At 45.1% G+C, this 20,195-nt stretch overlaps 1 protein-coding gene across 4 annotated transcripts in view; it reads right to left on the bottom strand.

Annotated features, from left to right (window-relative positions):
• CENPQ (centromere protein Q) overlaps positions 1-20,195 on the bottom strand; it is a 124,195-nt gene that overhangs the window by 47,346 nt on the left and 56,654 nt on the right. For all 4 annotated transcript variants that reach the window (XM_078671893.1, XM_078671892.1, XM_078671894.1 and 1 more), the window contains 2 exons: positions 14,099-14,219; positions 3,546-3,614 (listed from right to left, as the gene is read on the bottom strand). In XM_078671893.1, coding sequence (XP_078528019.1) covers positions 3,546-3,614; positions 14,099-14,219 — 190 coding nt within the window. The remainder of the gene's footprint in view (positions 1-3,545; positions 3,615-14,098; positions 14,220-20,195) is intronic.

Below are 20,195 nucleotides of genomic sequence, written 5' to 3'. Positions count from 1 at the left end.
AGCTTGTAAGGTTTATTTTCCCACTTTTGGAAAAAGTTTCAGTATTTGAGTCCATGACGTTTTTCTCATTTACAGTATTCCTATGCGGAACAGACCGCATGAGAGGAAGCAAGATTTCATGCGCATTCACCCAGAGAACAGTCTCTATTAGGTGGTTTAACTAAGAGGGCAACTCAATGGGTTTATGTTATGTTATGTTACGAGAGGTTTTAATAAGCGCTCAGCTACTCAGGCAGAGTGTCCCGGCGCTATCAGACCACGCAGGCACAAAACAAGCGGACTCGATGAAATTATTGGCCAAACAGCCAGGTTTTGAGATTTTTCCTGAAAGCAAGAAGGCTGTCTGTCTTCGGCAAAGACAAAGGCAGTGCATTCCAGAGTTGGGGCGCCAGACGTCTGAAAGAGCGACCCCCGATGCGGGAACGCCTAATTGTCGGTACTGTGGCCAACGCTAACGATGCAGAACGTAGTGATCTAGAAGAGAGATGGAAGCCTATTCTTTTCCTAAGGTAGCGAGCACCAGTACCGTGGAGGGCCTTGAATGCCATGGTTAAAGTTTTAAAGGAAATACGCTTACGCACAGGTAGCCAATGGAGAGATTTAAGAAGCGCTGCAGTGTTGGATCTCCGGCCGACGCCGAAAATTGCACGTGCAGCGAAGTCTTGCACCGTTTGCAGACGTGAAAGAAGATATTCGGGCAGGCCCAGATATAGCACGTTAGCGTAATCCAGCCGAGAACCTATCAGGGCCTGAACCGTGGTCCTCCTGTGGGCAAGGGACAGAAGTGGAAGAAATTTCCTCAGCATTTTTAAGAGACCGAAACACTGTCCCACTAGACCCAAAATCTGTGGTTTAAAAGTAAGACCATGGTCCATCTTTACTCCTAAATTCTTTTAGGGAAAGATATAACAAAATCCTGGCTGCAAAAAGTAGTTGCAAATAGTGCATCAACCTTTTTATAACTTATTCTGTGAACCCACCTATGTACTAACATCCCTTTCCAAAACAAGGAATCGCAGCAGGTCACAGAATGACTTACCGAATAAAAACTAGTCTATGTGCAATTTGTGATCCTTTACGATTGGCTGCAAGGGTCACCTACCACCATCCTGGAGACTTCTCTCAAAATTGGAAAGATGTATTTAAAGGCGACCAATTTTCTCAAAGGCAATGGGTCTGCTTTTACAAAACGAAAAAAAACCAAAAAATCAACTTGTGAGGGTTGGCAGTGGATCCCAGGAGCACAGCCTACTCCCCATGAGGTGGCAACCCCCATTTTCAAAGAAGAAGAGGTGCAAAGAGGACCCCATTCCCCTTGTGGCTCAGCTATCATCCTAACTTGAGAGTCGGTCACTTCGGTCCGTCTCCTGTTGGAAACCATTGATACATATGATACTGAATCGCACTTTGGAAGGGACTCCCATAAACATGCCCCTTCTAAAAAGCAATTTGGCACTTATTTCTAAACCCATTTTAGAAGTTGGTAAAACTAGATGGGCTTAGTGCATACAAAATAACTTTTTAGCGGATGCAAACCCTCTGATTTAGAGAATCACAGCGTTTGCCACGGCTAAAAAGGTTAAAATGCCCAACCCATAGTCAAGTGTGGATCGCAATGTGGTTACTACTTAGGTCAGTAAAAAAATAAAGAAATCAGCTGAGGCAAATATGGGGCCACAAATATCAATATATCGATCAAATATAATGCCAGAGGTAAGGTAGGTGACATTGCACACCGCCTCTGTTGGAATTACATTTTTCACAATTTTTTGTCCCAATATTAACGGTTACCTTTATGCTCCCAGGGACTAGGAAACAGACAAGGAGAACAGATAAACATGCCTCTAGGAGCGTAGCTGAGTTTCTTTCTCTGCTGCTGCATCACTGAGACCACAAGTTGCAGCTGAAATGCCAGTGGTACTAATGGCAAATCATGGGTGACAGCTGCAACCCCTTGATACACCTGATTGCAGTCTAAATGTGTGGTACACATGAAGCCAAAAATTTTGGGATACTCCCAATCAGCTTCAATTTGCTGATATAGCACTTGCGGATGTTAGCGATGGCACAGTACTTGCAAAAAGGAGAATAGCACTGGAATAGGCAGCTCCACGACAGCCTGAGCATGACCGATAGAACCAGGACTCACAAAGGAGGGCTCTGGCGGATGAACATCAAATAAAAGCGATGAGGGGGGATTAGAAGACCACTGAGAACTTGGCTAAATGGGCTGGGATGTTGAATAAATTGTTGCACCCTCCGAATGACAGGCCACCTTGATTAGTGAGTACAAGTCACAGATTTTTAGGAATGGCTAGTTTTGCTGCATTGCTGCAGCAGGTTGAAGGGGCCTGCATGCGCATTTTTTACCCTTAGTCGCTGTGATGTGGACGGGTCTACCCAACACTAATATAATATAAGTCACTACTGTACAGGGCAAAGAAAGCCTGGCTCGTTTATTATTTATTTATTTTAATGTTTTATAGAGCACAAACTTGACCCGTGAGGGTATCAGAGCGCTTTACAGGTTCATAGAGTAATACAGAAAGGACAGTTATCACATGGGAAAAGAAACAATACATCAGAGGGTTATACCGAATCAAGGGTCAAATGGTAGGCAGGGAGTCAATAGGGGGAAGTGCAAAGGAGGGAGGGGGCGAAAGCTGTTCATAGGAACAATTTACATAATAGAAGGTCATACATTAGGGAGGATGTTGCAGGGGTGCTTTACGTTAAGGGACTGAAAAGAAAAGAATAATAAACTACTGTGTACTATACAGAATAAAAGGATCATATATATCACAGTGTACTATACGGAATAAAGGATCATACAATAGACAGGATATCACCAGGGTACTAAGTCTCATGAGAACTGTTGTTGTCGTGGTTCAAAAAGGTATAACAATTTTATTTTTAAAATGCTGATATAGTCTAAGCAGGTTCCTTCAACCTGATATTTAAATTTCGAACACAATTAAGCTATCACTGTTTATAACAATTTGTGCAATCATTCTAACTGTTTCACTAATCCAGGTTGCATTTTGGTGGTCTGTAGAGTAGATCCCAAAAAAGTAGCTGAATGTAGAAGGATCACAGAATTGGTGGCCACTTCCCCAAAAAGAATATGATTGTTTCTGTGACACAAATACATTGTATTTACAAACCAATCATCAACATCACACACAGCTTTGTAAGCAGGAGTGAAATACTCCTTTCAAATAGCAAGGAACAAAGACAGATTAGGCAACTCAAATACATGAATGGCACCTGCTATAGTCACTCGTACTGAAACAAAACGCTGTTTCATAGTGCTCACAAAGGCATCGTGGCCACAGCGAAGGGGGCTCACTTTCAATTCACTGCCACTGAAGAAGCGGATTGAGATGGAAAACATTTTGGAATAGATATTGAAGGCAAAAAAACGCAATAAGCACAGTTAAAAACCAAACTAGTTTACTCCCTTGCAATCTCTTCTGCACTGTCCCTCTAAGGACATACTCCTCTAAAGCAATTTGTGTGCCCAGAGATGATCAGTCTTTACTCACTTTCCCTCCAGGATCCTAAGGTGCTTCTGCACAGATTCCTTCTCTGGAATCTTCTTGCTTAAAAGTGACCTGGATAAGAAAGAAGCACAGGACATTTCACTATGCGATAAGAAGCACAGGACATTTCACTATGTGATAAGAAGCACAGGACATTTCACTATGCAATAAGAAGTGCAGGACATTTCACTATGCGATATGAAGCGCAGGACATTTCACTGCGATCGATAAGAAGCACAGGACATTTCACTGCGATAAGAAGCACAGGACATTTCACTATGCGATAAGATGCACAGGACATTTCACTATACTTCACTATGCGATAAGAAGCGCAGGACATTTCACTATGCGATATGAATCGCAGGACATTTCACTATACGTCACTATGCGATAGGAAGCGCAGGACATTTCACTATGCGATATGAAGCGCAGGACATTTCACTGTGCGATAAGAAGCACAGGACATTTCACTATGCGAGAAGTAGCGCAGGACATTTCACTATGCGATAAGAAGCACAGGACATTTCACTATGTAATCAAGATTGAGAAATGGAGAAACATCCTTCTCTACTTTCTGCTCAACGTGCAGCTACCCAGAGCAGCAGCAAAGTGAAACAAGAAATGTCTGAAGGGGCTCCTCCACTGCCCTTCTCTGTGTGTTATCACAATGTATGGATTTCAATAGATCTGCCAACTCACTAAAGCGGTCTCTGCCAGACCTGGCAAAGGGGTAGACCGAGGACCAGTCCTTGAAAGGACCCTTTTTGGGGGTTACCCCAAACTTTTTCCCTTCCTCCCCTTTTTGCAGAACTCGTTCTGTTGACTTTAGGACTCTGAGCACTTTACCACTGCTGCCCAGTGCTAAAGTGCAGGTGCTTCTTCCCTAAACATGATATAATTGGTTTACACCGGTTTGGCCTATTTAAGTTACTTGTCAGTCCCTTGTAAAGTGGTCTACCATATACTCAGGGGTTGTAACTTAAATGCTACTTGTGGGCCTGCAGCACTGATTGTGGCACCTCTGAAAATTTAGGCTCCCTCACAGAATGAGTACCCCCACCTTCAAGGTACGGCAAGTAGCAGGGCCCACAAAGACCGCCGTAGACAGATGGCGCACACTTGTGAGCAGCTAAACGTGTCTGAATAGACTGGTCTAGAGAGACCTTGTTCTTCCCTTCATTTTTAGCTAACTGTGCAAACGCTTATCTCCCGATCCCCAATAGGGATCCTTTGTCAGATACCCTGGTCTATTGTGACTGCACCTAGCCCGCTAGACGCAGGTCCTCTGCTAGCACTGTCTTACCGTTTACCTTTGAGCCTCACATATCTTGCACAGTGTACCTTATATTCTTTTTGTTTTTAACTGATTTTCCAAAATGATAAGTATATACTGGGGCCTAAACTCTGTAATACCCTAACTTTGGAACTATGCTTACCAATGCATAAGCTAAACTTCCGCAAATCTTTAGAGACCTGGCTTTTCAGTGACCAATCTTCCCTACCAGCTAATGATTTGTGGTGTCTGTTGCAGCGTTTGGAGGCCTCCGTGTAGCCTTGCGCTATATACAAACTCCTGACTTTATAAAAACTCCAGACTCTATGTGTGTCATTTTGGCCTGAATGCTGGACTGGGACAAAGTCACAAGTTACAAGTTCAGACCAACTGCGAAAAAGCGCGGGTTGGCAACAGGGACACACTTGGGACCGCTGAACAGAGAAACGTAAACCTGGTAGCAAAAAGATGCGGAGCCCCACGTTTAGGATGCATCGCGTAGGAAGGTGATGCGAGGTCTGGGTGAAGAGATGCGTCACACAACGACGGTTCCGAGGAGCTGGGGGAGCAAGATGTTACAGGGAGAAGCAACGCGCAGTGAAGGCCTTGCTAGGTTTTTAAGAGGAGATGCGTCGAGCAGCAGCAGTTCCAAGGACCTGCGGGCTGATGCAAATTCCTTGAGTGGAGATGCGTCACGCAGCAGCGGTTCTGATGGGCTGCATTAGTTCTTGTGAGAGATGTGCCACACAAAGGAGGAAATGTGTCGGTTCTTGTAGGAGATGTACTAAGCAGCAGAGGAGATGTGTTGGTTCTGAAGTGATGCGTCTGATGGAGCGAGGTGGCGAACGCAAAATGTTGTGTACCCCTCGCAAAGTTAATGTCCCATAACATTAATATGTACTGATTGCATGTCTTGCGAAATTAACCAACCATAGAGTAAAGTGCACACATTATTTTTATTGTTACACATGGGGAAAACTAACTTTGCTTACATGTTGCAATAAACCCAGCTAATCTGTATTGTTATCGAGTTGTGGATTAATGTGCAGCTTAATTGTAAACAAAAGCAATTTAATGTGCTTATTCTACACATTTCTGTGTGGTGGAGAAGTCGAAAATGTAAGTATAAAATGCATTTATGTGGCTTATCTGCTAGGTAACAACTAATTGGGAAACATTAGTAAGGTGGGAGGTAAACAGAACGGGTTTAAATTCAATAATTAACATACATCTGTGTTTTTTTTACGATAGTTCCAAAAGTGGCCTCTGAGGCCTATGCAAAGATGGCTGCATGGGGTAAACTGTGAACAAGAGCTGAACTACGCAGGCGCGCCAAAAACCTGCAAGTCAGAGTGAACTGTTTGTGCTCAAGGAGGTTCAAGGCTGATGTGGCCCGGAACCTAGGATGTGTGCCAAACCTGGACGACTGAACGTTGAGATCATGAGAATTGTGCTTGATGTTGCCACTCAAGGAAATGGCTAGGCCAAAGACTGTCCTAAACAAAGACCCTTTATTTCTTACTGAACCATCAAGAAAATGATGTCGTAAGGGTGAGATGATGCTCACCCACCCCGAAATTGTCCAATGAAATTTTGAATAAGAGATGTTAGATACTTTTTAGATAGATTAAGTTAAGAAATTAGGGTAGAAAAACCCCTGGATTTGACTAGAAGGGGTCGCTTTTTCAATTTCCATCGGAGATGCTGCCCGATTGCTGACCGATTCCTGGATGTAAGAACTTTAACGTTTTTCTTACTTGTATGCTTTGCAGGATAGAAGGATAAGTGAGGGTGTTAGTTAGGGATGTTAGGAGAGAATGAATTTGGAACGATCTGTTCTTTGCTAAACTTTAACTGTTTTCTAAAATAAAGCGATTTTTCTTGAGCTCTAAATAAAATGATCATTTTGAAATAAAGTTTAAGATTTTACTGAATAAAGATTTACTAATGCATAAATGTCAGACATGATAAAGTTTTGCTTTGAATAAAAATTAGATAAATGAAGAAGTAAAAGCTGGTCTTCGATTCTTCCTACGCCTAATTTTCATTCTAGTAGATCCATTGCCACTATGGGGGTGTGTCTGAATATTTAAAGTCTGAATAAAACCATGGTAAAATGTTTAAATCTGCAGGTGTAAAAAATAAATAGTTAAATAGGTCTAGACGCTCCACCAAATGTTACAGCGTTTCTCCAGTGCGATTCACCAGAGCCTTGTAGCCAGGTGTAAGTGATCAGGGTAAATGCGCAGTGTTATGGGCCCCACTGATGCATGAGTTGTGTGTTTTAAGGTTTTGGGGTAATGGTGAGTGTAGATTAGAAATGATTTCTGGAACCGCGCTGTAACACGTCAGTTCTTGTCGGAGATGCGCCATGCAAAAGAGATGTGTTGGTTCTGCTGGAACCACAGATTATTTGGCAGAGCACCTTTCTTCGTGAGAAGAGGTCGCTCCCCAAGCTCCCTGGCCGGACACCACAGAGCTTGGCTCTGACTGCTTGCTCGAACAAGATTGCTGCCTGGGTATCGTAGTTGTGACTGCTTGGCAGTATTAACAGTGCAGATTGGTTATTTTGCGCTCGCATTGCTGGATTTAAAAAAACAAATATCATTGCCTGATTGCATCGTAGCTCTGACTGCTTGCCTGTATTAAAATTGATGCTTGGTTATTTCTGCGCTCGCATTGCTGGACTGAATTATAACTAGTATTGCCTGATTGTGCTGGTACCACCGCCCATAGCGCCATCCATCTGTCTGCCCCAATCTCGTCCTGTATCAGGTTTGTTTATCGCTGCCATTTTGTTTGTTTTGCCTCGTAGCGAGCATCCCCAGCCCGCACCCGCCTCCCAGCTGCTCCTCCTTCCCACGGACTGCTTAAGCTTGCCCCGTTGTATTCAGCGCTGTGACCTCTCTATCTTCGTGAGAAGAGGTCGCTCCCCAAGCTCCCTGGCCGGAAACAGCAGAGCTTGGCTCGGACTGCTTGCTCGAACAAGATTGCTGCCTGGGTATCGTAGTTGTGACTGCTTGGCAGTATTAACAGTGCAGATTGGTTATTTTGCGCTCGCATTGCTGGATTTAAAAAAACAAATATCATTGCCTGATTGCATCGTAGCTCTGACTGCTTGCCTGTATTAAAATTGATGCTTGGTTATTTTTGCGCTCGCATTGCTGGACTGAATTATAACTAGTATTGCCATTTTGTTTGTTTTGCCTCGTAGCGAGGATCCCCAGCCCGCACCCGCCTCCCAGCTGCTCCTCCCTCGCCCCTCGCCCCTCCACTATCCACATATGACAGATGCCCTCACACGCAGCGGTCGCGCCCCATGTGCGCCGAAGGCGCGCCAAAGGTAAGCCCGTCTACGCCCGTCCGCGCCTGGACCGCGTCCAGCGCCAGAACCCCTGGTCCCCGCAAAATCCAATCCACCCGTATTACATACGACGCCACAACCCTCTCAGCACTTAACCCTGGCCGACTTCCAAACTGCTATCAAGCCGCCCCAGGACACACCCATGGTCCCTTCACCTGCCTCTCCTGCAAATTCGACTGCATCAGGACCCACACCAAATCCACAAACTCCAAACAGAACTCCATCACTAACCACCTAAAGTGCATCCTGATCAACACCCGCTCAGTCCACAAACACTCCATCGAACTCTGGAACCTACTCAACACTACATCGCCGGACGTCGCCTTCCTCACAGAAACATGGATGAACGCCTCATCAGCGCCCGACATCGCCATAGCCATCCCAGATGCCTACAAGATCATCCGAAAGGATCGCACCAACCAAACAGGAGGAGGCATCGCTATCGTCCATAAGAACACCATCCGCATCACGACCAGTTCCGACGACAACCTCGCTTCCGCCGAACACCTTCACTTCCAGATTCACACCGACCACAAAACCACACTCAGAGGCACCCTCATCTACAGACCCCCAGGCCCCCGCACGCAATTCAGCGAAGACATTGCTGACTTCATCAGCCCACATGCCCTCCCCTCCGAAAACTACATTTTTCTCGGAGACCTCAACTTCCACCTGGAAAAGAAAAACGACAACAACACCACCACCCTTCTGGACAACCTGGCCAATCTCGGACTCAAACAACTTGTTGATACCCCCACCCACCTTGCCGGACACACGCTCGACCCTATCTTCACCTCCAGCAAACACATCTCCTTCGATCACACCACAGCTCTCCATTGGACAGACCATAGCTGCGTTCACTTCAGCTACAAAAAAACAACGACCCACAACCCCCCACAACCTATTCCTCGAAGAAACTGGAACAAAATCACCACCGACCAACTCTTCACATCGCTTAACCAAAACCCTCCCGCCATATCATCGGACCCAAACCATGCTGCCACCAATCTCACACAATGGATCACCCACAGCGCTGACGAATTAGCATCTTTGAAAAACCACCAGACTAAACAAGGTAACAAAAAAGCCACCTGGTTCAACGATGACCTGAAGAAATCCAAGAAGTTATGTCGTACCCTCGAGAAAACCTGGAGAAAAGACCCAACCACTGACAACCTGACCACCTTCAAGGACGCCACCCGCAAACACCACCAATTAATCCGATCCACCAAGAAATCTGCATTCAAGGATCGACTCGACAACAACGCCCACAACAGTAAGGAATTATTCAACATCGTCAAAGAATTTACCAACCCTTCCGCTGACACCAACGACATCACTCCCTCTCAAGACCTCTGCGACTCTATATCCTCTTTCTTCCACAACAAAATCGTCGACATACAGAACAGCTTTGAAAACCATTCCGAAGAACAGTCCACTCCACCCACCCCCGAACCAAAACAGCACTCTCACGACCTCTGCGCCTGGAACCCAATCACTACTGAAGACACCATCCGCCTGATGAACTCCATCCACTCAGGATCACCAACCGACCCATGTCCCCACCACATCTTCAACAAAGCAGACTCCATCATCGCACCCCATCTCCGCGATGTCATCAACTGTTCCTTCAACTCCGCTACCTTCCCAGAAAGCTGGAAACATGCCGAACTCAGCGCACTTCTGAAGAAACCCACAGCAGACCCCTCAGAACTCAAGAACTACCGCCCCCATCTCACTACTCCCATTCCCTGCCAAAGTTATTGAGAAAGCCGTCAATAGTCAGCTCGCCGCCTTCCTTGAATCCAACAATTCCCTCGACCCCTCACAGTCCGGTTTCCGAGCCAAACACAGCACCGAAACCGCCCTCATCGCAGCTACAGACGACATCAGAACGCTACTGGACAACGGAGAAACAGTCGCCCTCATCCTACTCGACCTCTCTGCCGCCTTCGACACAGTCTGTCATAGCACCCTCATACAACGCCTCAACAAATTCGGAATACAAGGAAAAGCTTTGGACTGGATCATCTCATTCCTCGCCGGGAGAACCCAGAGAGTCCGCCTCCCCCCATTCAAATCAGAGTCCACCGAAGTCATCTGCGGCGTACCACAAGGATCATCACTCAGTCCCACCCTCTTCAACGTTTACATGAGCCCCCTCGCTTCCATCGCACGACAACACAACCTCAACATCATCTCCTACGCAGACGACACCCAGCTGATCCTCTCCCTTACCAAAGACCCAAACACCGCCAAAACCAATCTACACGAAGGAATGAAAGAAGTAGCCGAATGGATGAAGAACAGCCGTTTAAAACTAAACTCAGACAAAACGGAGGTCCTCATCTTAGGATCATCCCCCTCATCCTGGGACAACTCATGGTGGCCACCGGCCCTGGGCGCAGCACCCATACCTACAGATCACGCACGTAACCTAGGATTCATCCTGGACTCCTCCCTCTCGATGGCCAGACAAGTCAACGCCGTCTCATCTTCATGCTTCAACATCCTACGCATGCTCAAAAAAATCTTCAGTTGGATCCCTGCCGAAACAAGAAAGACAGTCACCCACGCACTAGTCACTAGCCGACTGGATTATGGAAATACCCTGTACGCCGGAACCACTGCCAAACTACAGAAAAAACTCCAACGCATCCAAAACGCCTCAGCCAGACTCATACTGGACATCCCCCGTCAAGCTCACATTTCTGGTCACCTGAAAGACCTCCACTGGCTCCCCATCAACAAGAGAATAACGTTCCGTCTCCTCACCCACACACACAAGGCCCTATACGACCTAGGACCCGAATGCCTCAACACAAGACTGTCCTTCTACACACCCACCCGCCAACTACGATCATCCAATCAAGCCCTCGCCGCAATCCTGCGCATCCACAGGTCCACCATGAGAGGAAGATCCTTCTCCTACTTAGCGGCCAAAACCTGGAATTCTCTCCCCACTCACCTCCACTTACACAGAACCACCTCTCCTTCAGAAAGCAGCTAAAAACCTGGGTTTTCGATAAGTAATTCACCCTCCCTCAAGCGCCTTGAGACCCTCTGGGTGAGTAGTGCGCTATATAAATTCTTGAACTTGAACTTGAACTAGGCCCAGTTCCCAGGGTCCAGGACTCGGGTGGCACCCCTTGGGCAGGCAGGACTCACAGGTGGCATATTCCTGGTGCTGAGTTCAAGTTTGTTTTGTCCCTGAGGGTTCATATCAGGAGGCCAGGGAACTTGCCCTTGGAGTCACTCTGGAATTCTTGGTTCAGTGATGCAGGTCCAGCCCTTCTCACCCAGGCAAGAGGGTAGTAGGCAGCAGATCTGTACAATAGGGCAGCAATCCTTCAGAGCACCAATCCAGAAAGGCAGCAGTCCAGCAAGGTAGTAGTCCTGCAGGACACCAGTCCAGCAGAGTGGCAGTCCTTTCAGCAGCACAGCAGTCCTTTTTCCTGCCACCGTATCCACAGGTTTAGAAGTGTGCTGAAGAGTTGGTGTCTGATGTCCAATATTTATAGTTGATGCCAGCTTTAAGTGGGAGACGTTTCTAGAAAAGTTCCTTTGAAGTGCTCCGGCATCCTACTTTCCCTGCTCTGGCTCCAGCCTAAACTACAGGCGGTATGCAGCCCTTTGAGTGAAGGCAGGACACAGCCTATTCAGTTGCAAGAGGGGCTGTGTCCAGCCCTATCCCCTCCCCCTCCCTGCTAGTTGATAGTCTATTCTGTCTGTTGATTGCCCATCCAGGCACACCTAGTTCCTTTTGTGCCGCAGGTCCACTAGTAGCATTTAATGTACACTTTGGCACTGGTTAGCAGTGATACAGTGCACAGAATCCTAAGGGCAAAAAAACGAATTGCAAAATAAAATGGAGGAAAAAGACAAAACGTTTGGGAAATGCCACCCTAGGAGGAACATGTCTAACACTCCTCTTGACTACAAAGCTAGCTAGTTCTTGTTCACACTACTTTACAGCTCGAGCAGGAATGGGTAGGAGCAGAGTGCAGAGGAGAGCTTGGTTGGAGCACCATGTTCTGGAGTATACTCTACCCAGGTCATAAAGCGGACTCACACAATACGCTACCAGAGATTTTTCCAAATATTAATAATGCATCCCTCCCAACACTACTAAGTATGAGCACTGGACATACACAAAAATGTGATGGGGTGTTCTTACGCACCACCAGTTGTCATGCTACATCATAGGACAACCCACGTTCTCCAAAACTCCGGTATGATGGAGAGCAGGCCTTTACCTGGAATCAGGGAGGCACTTTTAACTAAGATGAACCCGTGATTAAAGTGTATTAAACAAACCAATGTGGCATCCTAAAAACTATTTATTTGCTAGACATGACACTTGGTATTTAAATCAAATGTGGGGACAAGGGGATTTAGCATCCCAGCCCCACTATTAGCGTCAACATGTTTCTGCCTTCTGTCTCAACGGAGTCCGTAACATTATTCAGGAAGGGCATACTAGATCCTAGTGAGGCAACCTTGCATTCAGAATTGCCTCTAAGAAAGAGTGACCTATGTCTACCGCTTAATTAGTCTACCTATTAAAAACCGGTGAATAAACAAAGATACTCTTAAGATTCCATACTCTGTAATAGGGGATACATTAAAATGCATGTACTAGTGCAAGCAAGCAAAATTCGCAGGCTTCGTGGTTTGTGGCACTTCACATGTGAGATAAAAAATCTTCCTTTCTCAGTTGTGAGACCAGCTCATAATCTTACCCCAATGTTTGGTTTCCTGCGCCCCATGAAGGAAGGGCACAGGGACCCAAGTAGTCACACTCTGAAGCATAATAAATGGAAGGAGGTTCAGAAATAATGCATATAGCATGTGCATCCATTCATAATCACACATATCCAGGGAAATTGTATCCCTCTACTCTTTCAAACTCTTAGTTCATCAAGGTGCATCCCTTGCGATTAGTCCAAATGCTCCTTCCTCCAGCTGTGTGTTGGGTGGGGCAAAGGGTGCGCTTTTAAGCTAGCGTTGTTTCGCGGGTACAGGAAGATTACCTGCAACTGCAGAAGGAGGGGCCATGTGTTCTAGAGCCGGGGTGTCCTTCATTGCAAGTTTGACTAGTTATTTCTGCAACATCTACCCCCGGTCGCCTCCGTATTGTAGTCTTGGATGTCGGGGTTGGAGATGACGGCTGACATCCGGAAATGTGCAGAATGTTGAGTAGCACAGCACAAGATCAAAAGTACAAAATGTAGTGCTGCAAGCAAGCTTTTTCTTATTCTCTGGGCGTGTGTGTATATCATATAAACATTGTTGACTTCATATACATTAGAATAACAAGACGCTGGATGGTGCGGTTATTTTATTTAATCAATATGGGGGCATATTAACCCACTGATTTGTAGATGACAAAGGGTAGAATTTGTTATCTGCTAGGTAGCTGGTAAGGTTGCAAACCTCAAGTAGAACTATATTCATTTACACAGATCTGTATTATTAATTTACCCAATATTACCCTTATTACAGATGGCATATTGAACCTACATCTACTAGGGATATTTTGTAGTTTGTATTTTATAAACATACAGATATTAATCAAATCTTAAGTGAGTTGTAACCATGGGATCTCATCATTCAAGCCCTTTTCCCATCTTCTCAGGCGGTATACCCATCTTTGCTCAAGGATCAGAAGTTTATTCTGAGTAGGCGGATAGCACATAAAAGAACACATATAACAGTTGTGCTTTTTTCTCCTATTTGTTATTTTGTTGATCTCTGCTTTCCCTCACTGTCCAGAGGAATTTTAATGACTGTCTTGTTACATGCTATTAAACAGCACACAAGCATCAGATACCTTTGTTAGAGTTTGTTTTCCAACAAACTTTTCTCTGGTTGATAATAATGATTAGGTGATTAAGGCCGGCCAGGCTGGATACTTACAGCACCGTTCCACTGATCAGAATTTTCAAGTAATCCTGGCTGTCTTTTGACATAACCTTCCACTTAGCGGTCTTTGCCGGAGGCAGCGGTAGGGTCTTTCCATCTTTGTCACGAGCAGGTCCTAAGAGAGAAATGAAGAGAAGGACACATCAGGGGGACAGAGAACATAGTTCTAGCATCAGGTGAATTTATAGGTTTGAGCGGGAAGGAATTTATTACTCTGTAGTTGGTCTTTTAGGGAATTAAAGAGGGTGGCCTAAACAATTAATATCAGCATGTCCAGGCCACTCTTACTGACAGCACTGGCAGTAGCAGTGGGTGTTGCAAGCTGGAGTGCCTGTCTAAGAGTTACCTTCCAAAAACAGAATGCTGATTGTGGCCTAACGGCTAGGGTTTAAAGTTCTCAGTCGAAAGAGCAGAGGTTCAAATTCTGCGGCTTTCATGATCATGAGTGTGCTTAAAGGTCTGTTCCATTGCAAGAAATGCTGTGAAGCTTTGGTCAATAAATAGATGATTGTTTTCAAACTTTACCAATATGCCTAAAATTGTGTTTGCTAAAGGGAGAGTTGTGGGAAATTAGGTCACATCAAATGTTTTATTGATAAGGAAATATTCTAATTGGTAATCTGTCTGGAAATATTGCTTTAAAATATAAAACCCAAGCCCAAAACAAAACCACTTCTTTCTCGGTCGTTGGATTTGATACTGAATGTTTCCATCAGTGAAAGTAGAAGGCTGGTTGTGGACTTACCGGTACAGTGCTAATATAAAGGTCAAGAGGTCAAACCCTCCTGTCTTCACAGTCATGGGTCTGCTTAAAGGTTTATAGCACTACAAATCATTTTAAGGTTCGTCCATTAAAAGGATAATGGTTTTTATGGATCTGTAGACCATTGTATTTGGTAACAGGAAAATAGTGGGATTAGATAAAAGCTTTCTTTTTTGTTTGATAAGCAAATACTTTAATTGGCTCTCTGTCTGGAAATATCTGTTTTTAATATATAACCAAAAATACTCTCTCGCTTCGACCTGGCCTGTTGCTTTGCTGTGTATCAATGGGGTTTACTTTCATCTCTCACCCTCTCTGTTGTGTTGGTGCGCCTTGGTGATCTGTGTTGCGTTTATTTCCTCCCCTGGTAAGTTCAGCCTTGTGTAGAGCACAAATACAGGGATAAACTGATGGCAAATTATACACCCTATGCCCAGGGCCACTGAAACTGTGCGATTCTGCCCTCAACGGTGGATTGTATACCTTACGTGCTACAGAAATCATCCTCAGTTGATGATGTGAACAAAAAATGTTTCAAGCTCAAACACATCAAAAGTGATAGTCCCTTATGTACTCCAATGGAATGAGTGCCTGCACAGCGACAAACTTTTTGTAAGGTTGACGGGTCACCTTTTAGTTGCAGAGTGCTAAATCCAGGCGCTAAAGTGGCACTAGTCACGTGGCCATAGGGACATTGTTGTTTTTCACTAAGTTAGCATGAGCACGTTGCAGTTTGTCTGTTGTTTTGCAGACGTTACTATGTGCCTTTATTTTCCCAATATTTTCAATGACTGCTTTCACATAAGGACTCATCGCTGGGTACGTTCTCTGCATGTTCCTGGGATTTTGACTGAACATTATGTGCAAGGTCGAACAATGCCCTTTGTTATTTTCTTATCGCCAGACCTTAGCCCTTAGATAAAACATACAGATGCAGCTGTTGTTTGGACAGCGTACTTGGGTTTTTAGTGGGGTATACAAATAGGTGACACACACTTGGAAGGGGACCTTTCCAGGGAGAAGAGCAAGACAGCACCTATAATTAGATCTCCCACCTATAGACTAAGGTATGAGGTCTGCTGACAAAGCCCAGAGATCTTCTGTTATATAATAATATTTCTTCCTAGCAAGGGGAGGGAGGTTAGACAATATAGTCCTTTCGCCATTGTCTTTTTATAGTGACATCTCCCTTCATGATGTATGGACTAGATGCTATGCTGACTGTATTTGTACTACGCATTTTTCTGATTGTTGTGGCATGTATACTGCATGTTGGGTCCTGTTTGTTAAAATAAACATTTTAAGCTGTTTTGTGTCTCTGTCAGATCTTATTGTGGACAAGTGGAAGAGAGTGAACGAAAGGGTAGGTCTTGTTACCGCGATTCCTGAGAGATCTGGGAGTGTTCTGTTCTGGGGGGCCAATCGTTTATTTCTCTGTGAGTGCGTAGGTGGGCAAGTGAGGCATTATAGCAAGTCGGTCCTGGGTTCGTGGGTACTAAGGTGGTAGGAAGACTCCGTCCCTATACACCAAAGTCCTATATTACTGCACATAGTTCTGTATTTGTGCAGAATCCCTGCAACACACTTATGAAGCAAGACCTTTTACACACCATAGTAATCCTCGTTAAAATAACAAATAATGACTACTGCCACCGAATATGCTGTACTACGCAGCACAATTTTCCTTTTCTAGCCACATAAGTTAGTCCACTCTGCAACATTATTAGGCTATCCAATGCTGCATAATTCCAGTGGTCCTTCCTATGCCCTAGCATCAAAGACATATGGGGAAATGTTGTGACCATTTGTAAGGCAGCTGATGACATTGGCCCTGTCGGTGTATGTTCTTGTCTTCTACAACCCATAAGCAACTCTGCAAAGCTGCCGATTCTGTTTGCCTTACAGGTCAGCTTGAGCTCTAGTACCGATTCAATGAATGCAGTTTAATAGTCCTGCTTTGCGAGATGTCACAGGAAACAATCTATCCTGTGTGCAGAAATAAAAAACTGCTTTTCAAAGTTGTCTTGTGAAGTTCCCAATGTAAAAGCATCAATGCCATGTATACTTTGCGCGCGTATCAGCAATGCACCTACTAAGAGGATTGTGTTCTGCTTCCTATAAACTAACTCCACATTCAGCGACAGAAAGCTGCTTATAGCACTATCATTCAACAGAACTGAGAACCGGCTGTCAATGCTGCATTGGGCGGGTTTGCTAATTCTTTTAAGGCGTGCTTAAATAACTCCAGCTAGATGGTAATGTCTGATCCTTACAACTATACATTATTGTAAAACCAAAGAATATAAAACTATCTTGACTTGCGTTGGCGTTTTATTTCAGAATTGCATGACTTCAGATGTGCGCATAAAATTAACATTTTGTTATGAAAAAGGATAATTTGTCTTCAATTTTTACAGCTACTGCCCAGAATTTGCCTCTTTGCCAAATGGCTATGCTAGGTCATGTCAAGACCCTCCTCCAGGAGGCTTACTGGCTTTGGAGAAAGGACTTCCCAAATTATATTAGCTTGTATTGCCAGTGGCTTATTCGCCATCATCTTTTTTTCTTTTTGGTTTTTTTCTTCTCAATATTACTTACTTGCCTCCTTTTCTTTTTGCTCCCACATCTGCACTGTCTCCTCACTATGGAGTGTCGCCTTGCCTTGCCAGCGTCTCTACTCTGCATCGACCACCCGCCGCTTGTGCTTGGCAAAGATGGTCCAGAGGTCTCATCGCTAATGCCATGAGGCGGTGGCACGCTCATGAGAGACGACAAGGAACATAATGCTAGCCAACTATGGAACTGAACTTGTGCTCATATTTATCATGCCATCCGTGATAGGTGCCTGGATGCACGTGACGTGTGGATGGTCCCAGGTGGCACAGGTGTGCTATTTCAACACCTGCAGCATAGCGGGGGGAAATTGTGCCTAATGGCTATGTATATTTGTGAGTTATGGGAGTCTCAGGGGTCCCTCGCCACATTCTGCTGGGGAGGTGAGGGGATATCATTTTACGTAATGACACTGAAGGGCTATGCTGCAGTCATCTGGTGGAAAAACACTTCCCGATGACAAAGCTGTCTAAAAGTTAACTTAATGAAATCTCAAATTTGATAGTTGACAAACTCTTGACAATCTGTCAACAAAAAAACACAGCAGCAAATCCTGGGTCCCCAGTGAACATTAAATGGAAAAAAAATACAAACATCCTGCAGGTCCTGAACTGTTGACGAAGAGGAGAGGAGGAACCAGAAGAGGGAACCAAGGAAGAAAAACAGAAAGAATAATAAAAAGAGGTGAAGGGTTGTCAGGAAAAATAGAAAAATGATAGCAACACTAAAAAACTAGCCACATGACTTACAGTGTTGCCGGAAGCATTTTCAGAGTGGGGTGCGCCCGTCAATTTTGCATCACCCAAGTAGTAGGAATTGTGAAAAGTCAGAGCGTCATTCAAAGAACAACAGTAGCAAATGAGCCACATTCATTCAGCAGAGAGAGGGAGGGGCGTGGTAGGTAGCCGGTAGTGCCTTGTGGCGCATACGGTCATCAATATATTAATAGAGCACTGTGCGGTATCTTTCTGTCATTTACAGACAGCCTATCTTTCATGGTATTAGCTACCAAATGTACAGAGGCATGCAGAACCTGATGGGTTGGCTTCATTTGCAAAATCACGGCCGCCTATGGCAGCAGTGAAATGGTTAATACAAAATGTGCTTAAATCGAAGTCCAGCCGAAGTCAGCAAGCGCCACATTGGTCAATGGCTCTGCACCATCTTGTCTAGAAAGGTCAGAGGGCGTCTCAGGAAAAATAGCCAACAAAGCTTTTTCAAATGCTCCAGCTAGACCAAACCAAGTGCCTACCCATTGAAAGGTCACGTGAGACAAAGGCGCTAGCTGGAATTAATCCAGAGGATAGAGACATCTGCTTTATTTCCTCTTTTCCAACTGGGTGAAGCGGAGGGCGCTTCTGCACTTTCTTGGACTTTTTGAGTGCATGTGTTCTAGAAACTGCTCTGAGCTCAGGTTCAAGAGCGATTCTAGGTGTCTAGGAAAATCAGGAACTCCCTCAAAGGCCATAACTAATTCAGCTTTTGGGGTGTATCTGCACACTGACTGCATGAGGTAGCATTCTGAAGTTACCCAGGCACCACAAATAGTTGGACTGAGTTTCTGTTACTGCCAACTGAGTCTCAATGGCTCCAAATCCTGGATCTCTGCAGAGATGCAAAGGGTACCGCAGACTATGATCAAAGCCTGGCTCACAGGCTCAAAGAAGCTCTTAGACCTTAAGATGCCTTCGACAGCCCAGTTAGAAAGAACATACAAGACATCCCTTGCCGGATCTTCTTTCTCCATTTATTGAGGAAACACATAAATGTTTATAAGCAGGTTTGGGGTTTAAATAAGAAATTTGGAGCCAGAAATGGCCCTTATCAACCACTGCCCATTTAATAGCGATTTTGCCCCAATCTCGTCCTGTTTCACTTTTGGCTTGCTGCCATTTTGTTGTTTATTGTTGTGCCTCCCAGCCCGGCTCTCCACCCCGCTCCCGCCTCCCAGCTGCTCCTCCCTCCCACTGAAACTTAAGGCTCTACCCGATCTCTGAAACGCTGTGACCGTCCTGACTTCTCAGAAGCGGTCGCTCCTCACGCTGCTCCCTGCTCATTCATTCTTTGGTATCGTAGCGCTTTCTGCCAGAATGCTCATTGCCTTTGATTTCATTTGCGCACTGCTGACTGCTATTTACTGTGCCTGATTATATCGTTTTTGTAGCACTTTATTGCAAGACTGCTTTTAAATAATTATTGAACTGTGCACTGCTCGCTTTGCCTGCCTTAATTAATTGTGCCTGATTGTGCCGGTGCCACTGCCATATATTTTTTTTTTCTTTTTTTGGTTATAAACTTTTATTCATTGTCAGTACACACACACACACTGTTTTGCCTACAACCCTGGGGCCGGCAGCAATGTAGGGTAACCAAAATACATTGTACAACAAAATTGTAGGCCGTAAAACCAGTACCCCGGCATCCCAAGGTAAGGTGGCGCAGGAGCTATCTGATATTCCTTTGTGGATTTCCCGTGTGCGCTGTCTCCCCCCACCCTGTCCCCTCTAGTCTCGGGAAGTGTATTTACGTTGTGTGCTATGCGTCAGAGTTGTTTGTGAGTGTGCCTGTCGGTCAACGAAACGCTGTACCAGAACTATCCTAACAACAATCCCGTCCAACCCCATCCCACCCCCCCTGTCTGCCCATGTGCCTGCTACCACCACTAACCTATTGCTACGATGCCTCTGCACCCTCTCCCAGGACACACCCTATCTG

The sequence above is a fragment of the Lissotriton helveticus genome, chromosome 1_2 (genome assembly GCF_964261635.1).
Source record: "Lissotriton helveticus chromosome 1_2, aLisHel1.1, whole genome shotgun sequence".
NCBI lineage: Eukaryota > Metazoa > Chordata > Amphibia > Caudata > Salamandridae > Lissotriton > Lissotriton helveticus.
This window is presented reverse-complemented; position numbering and strand designations above follow the sequence as displayed.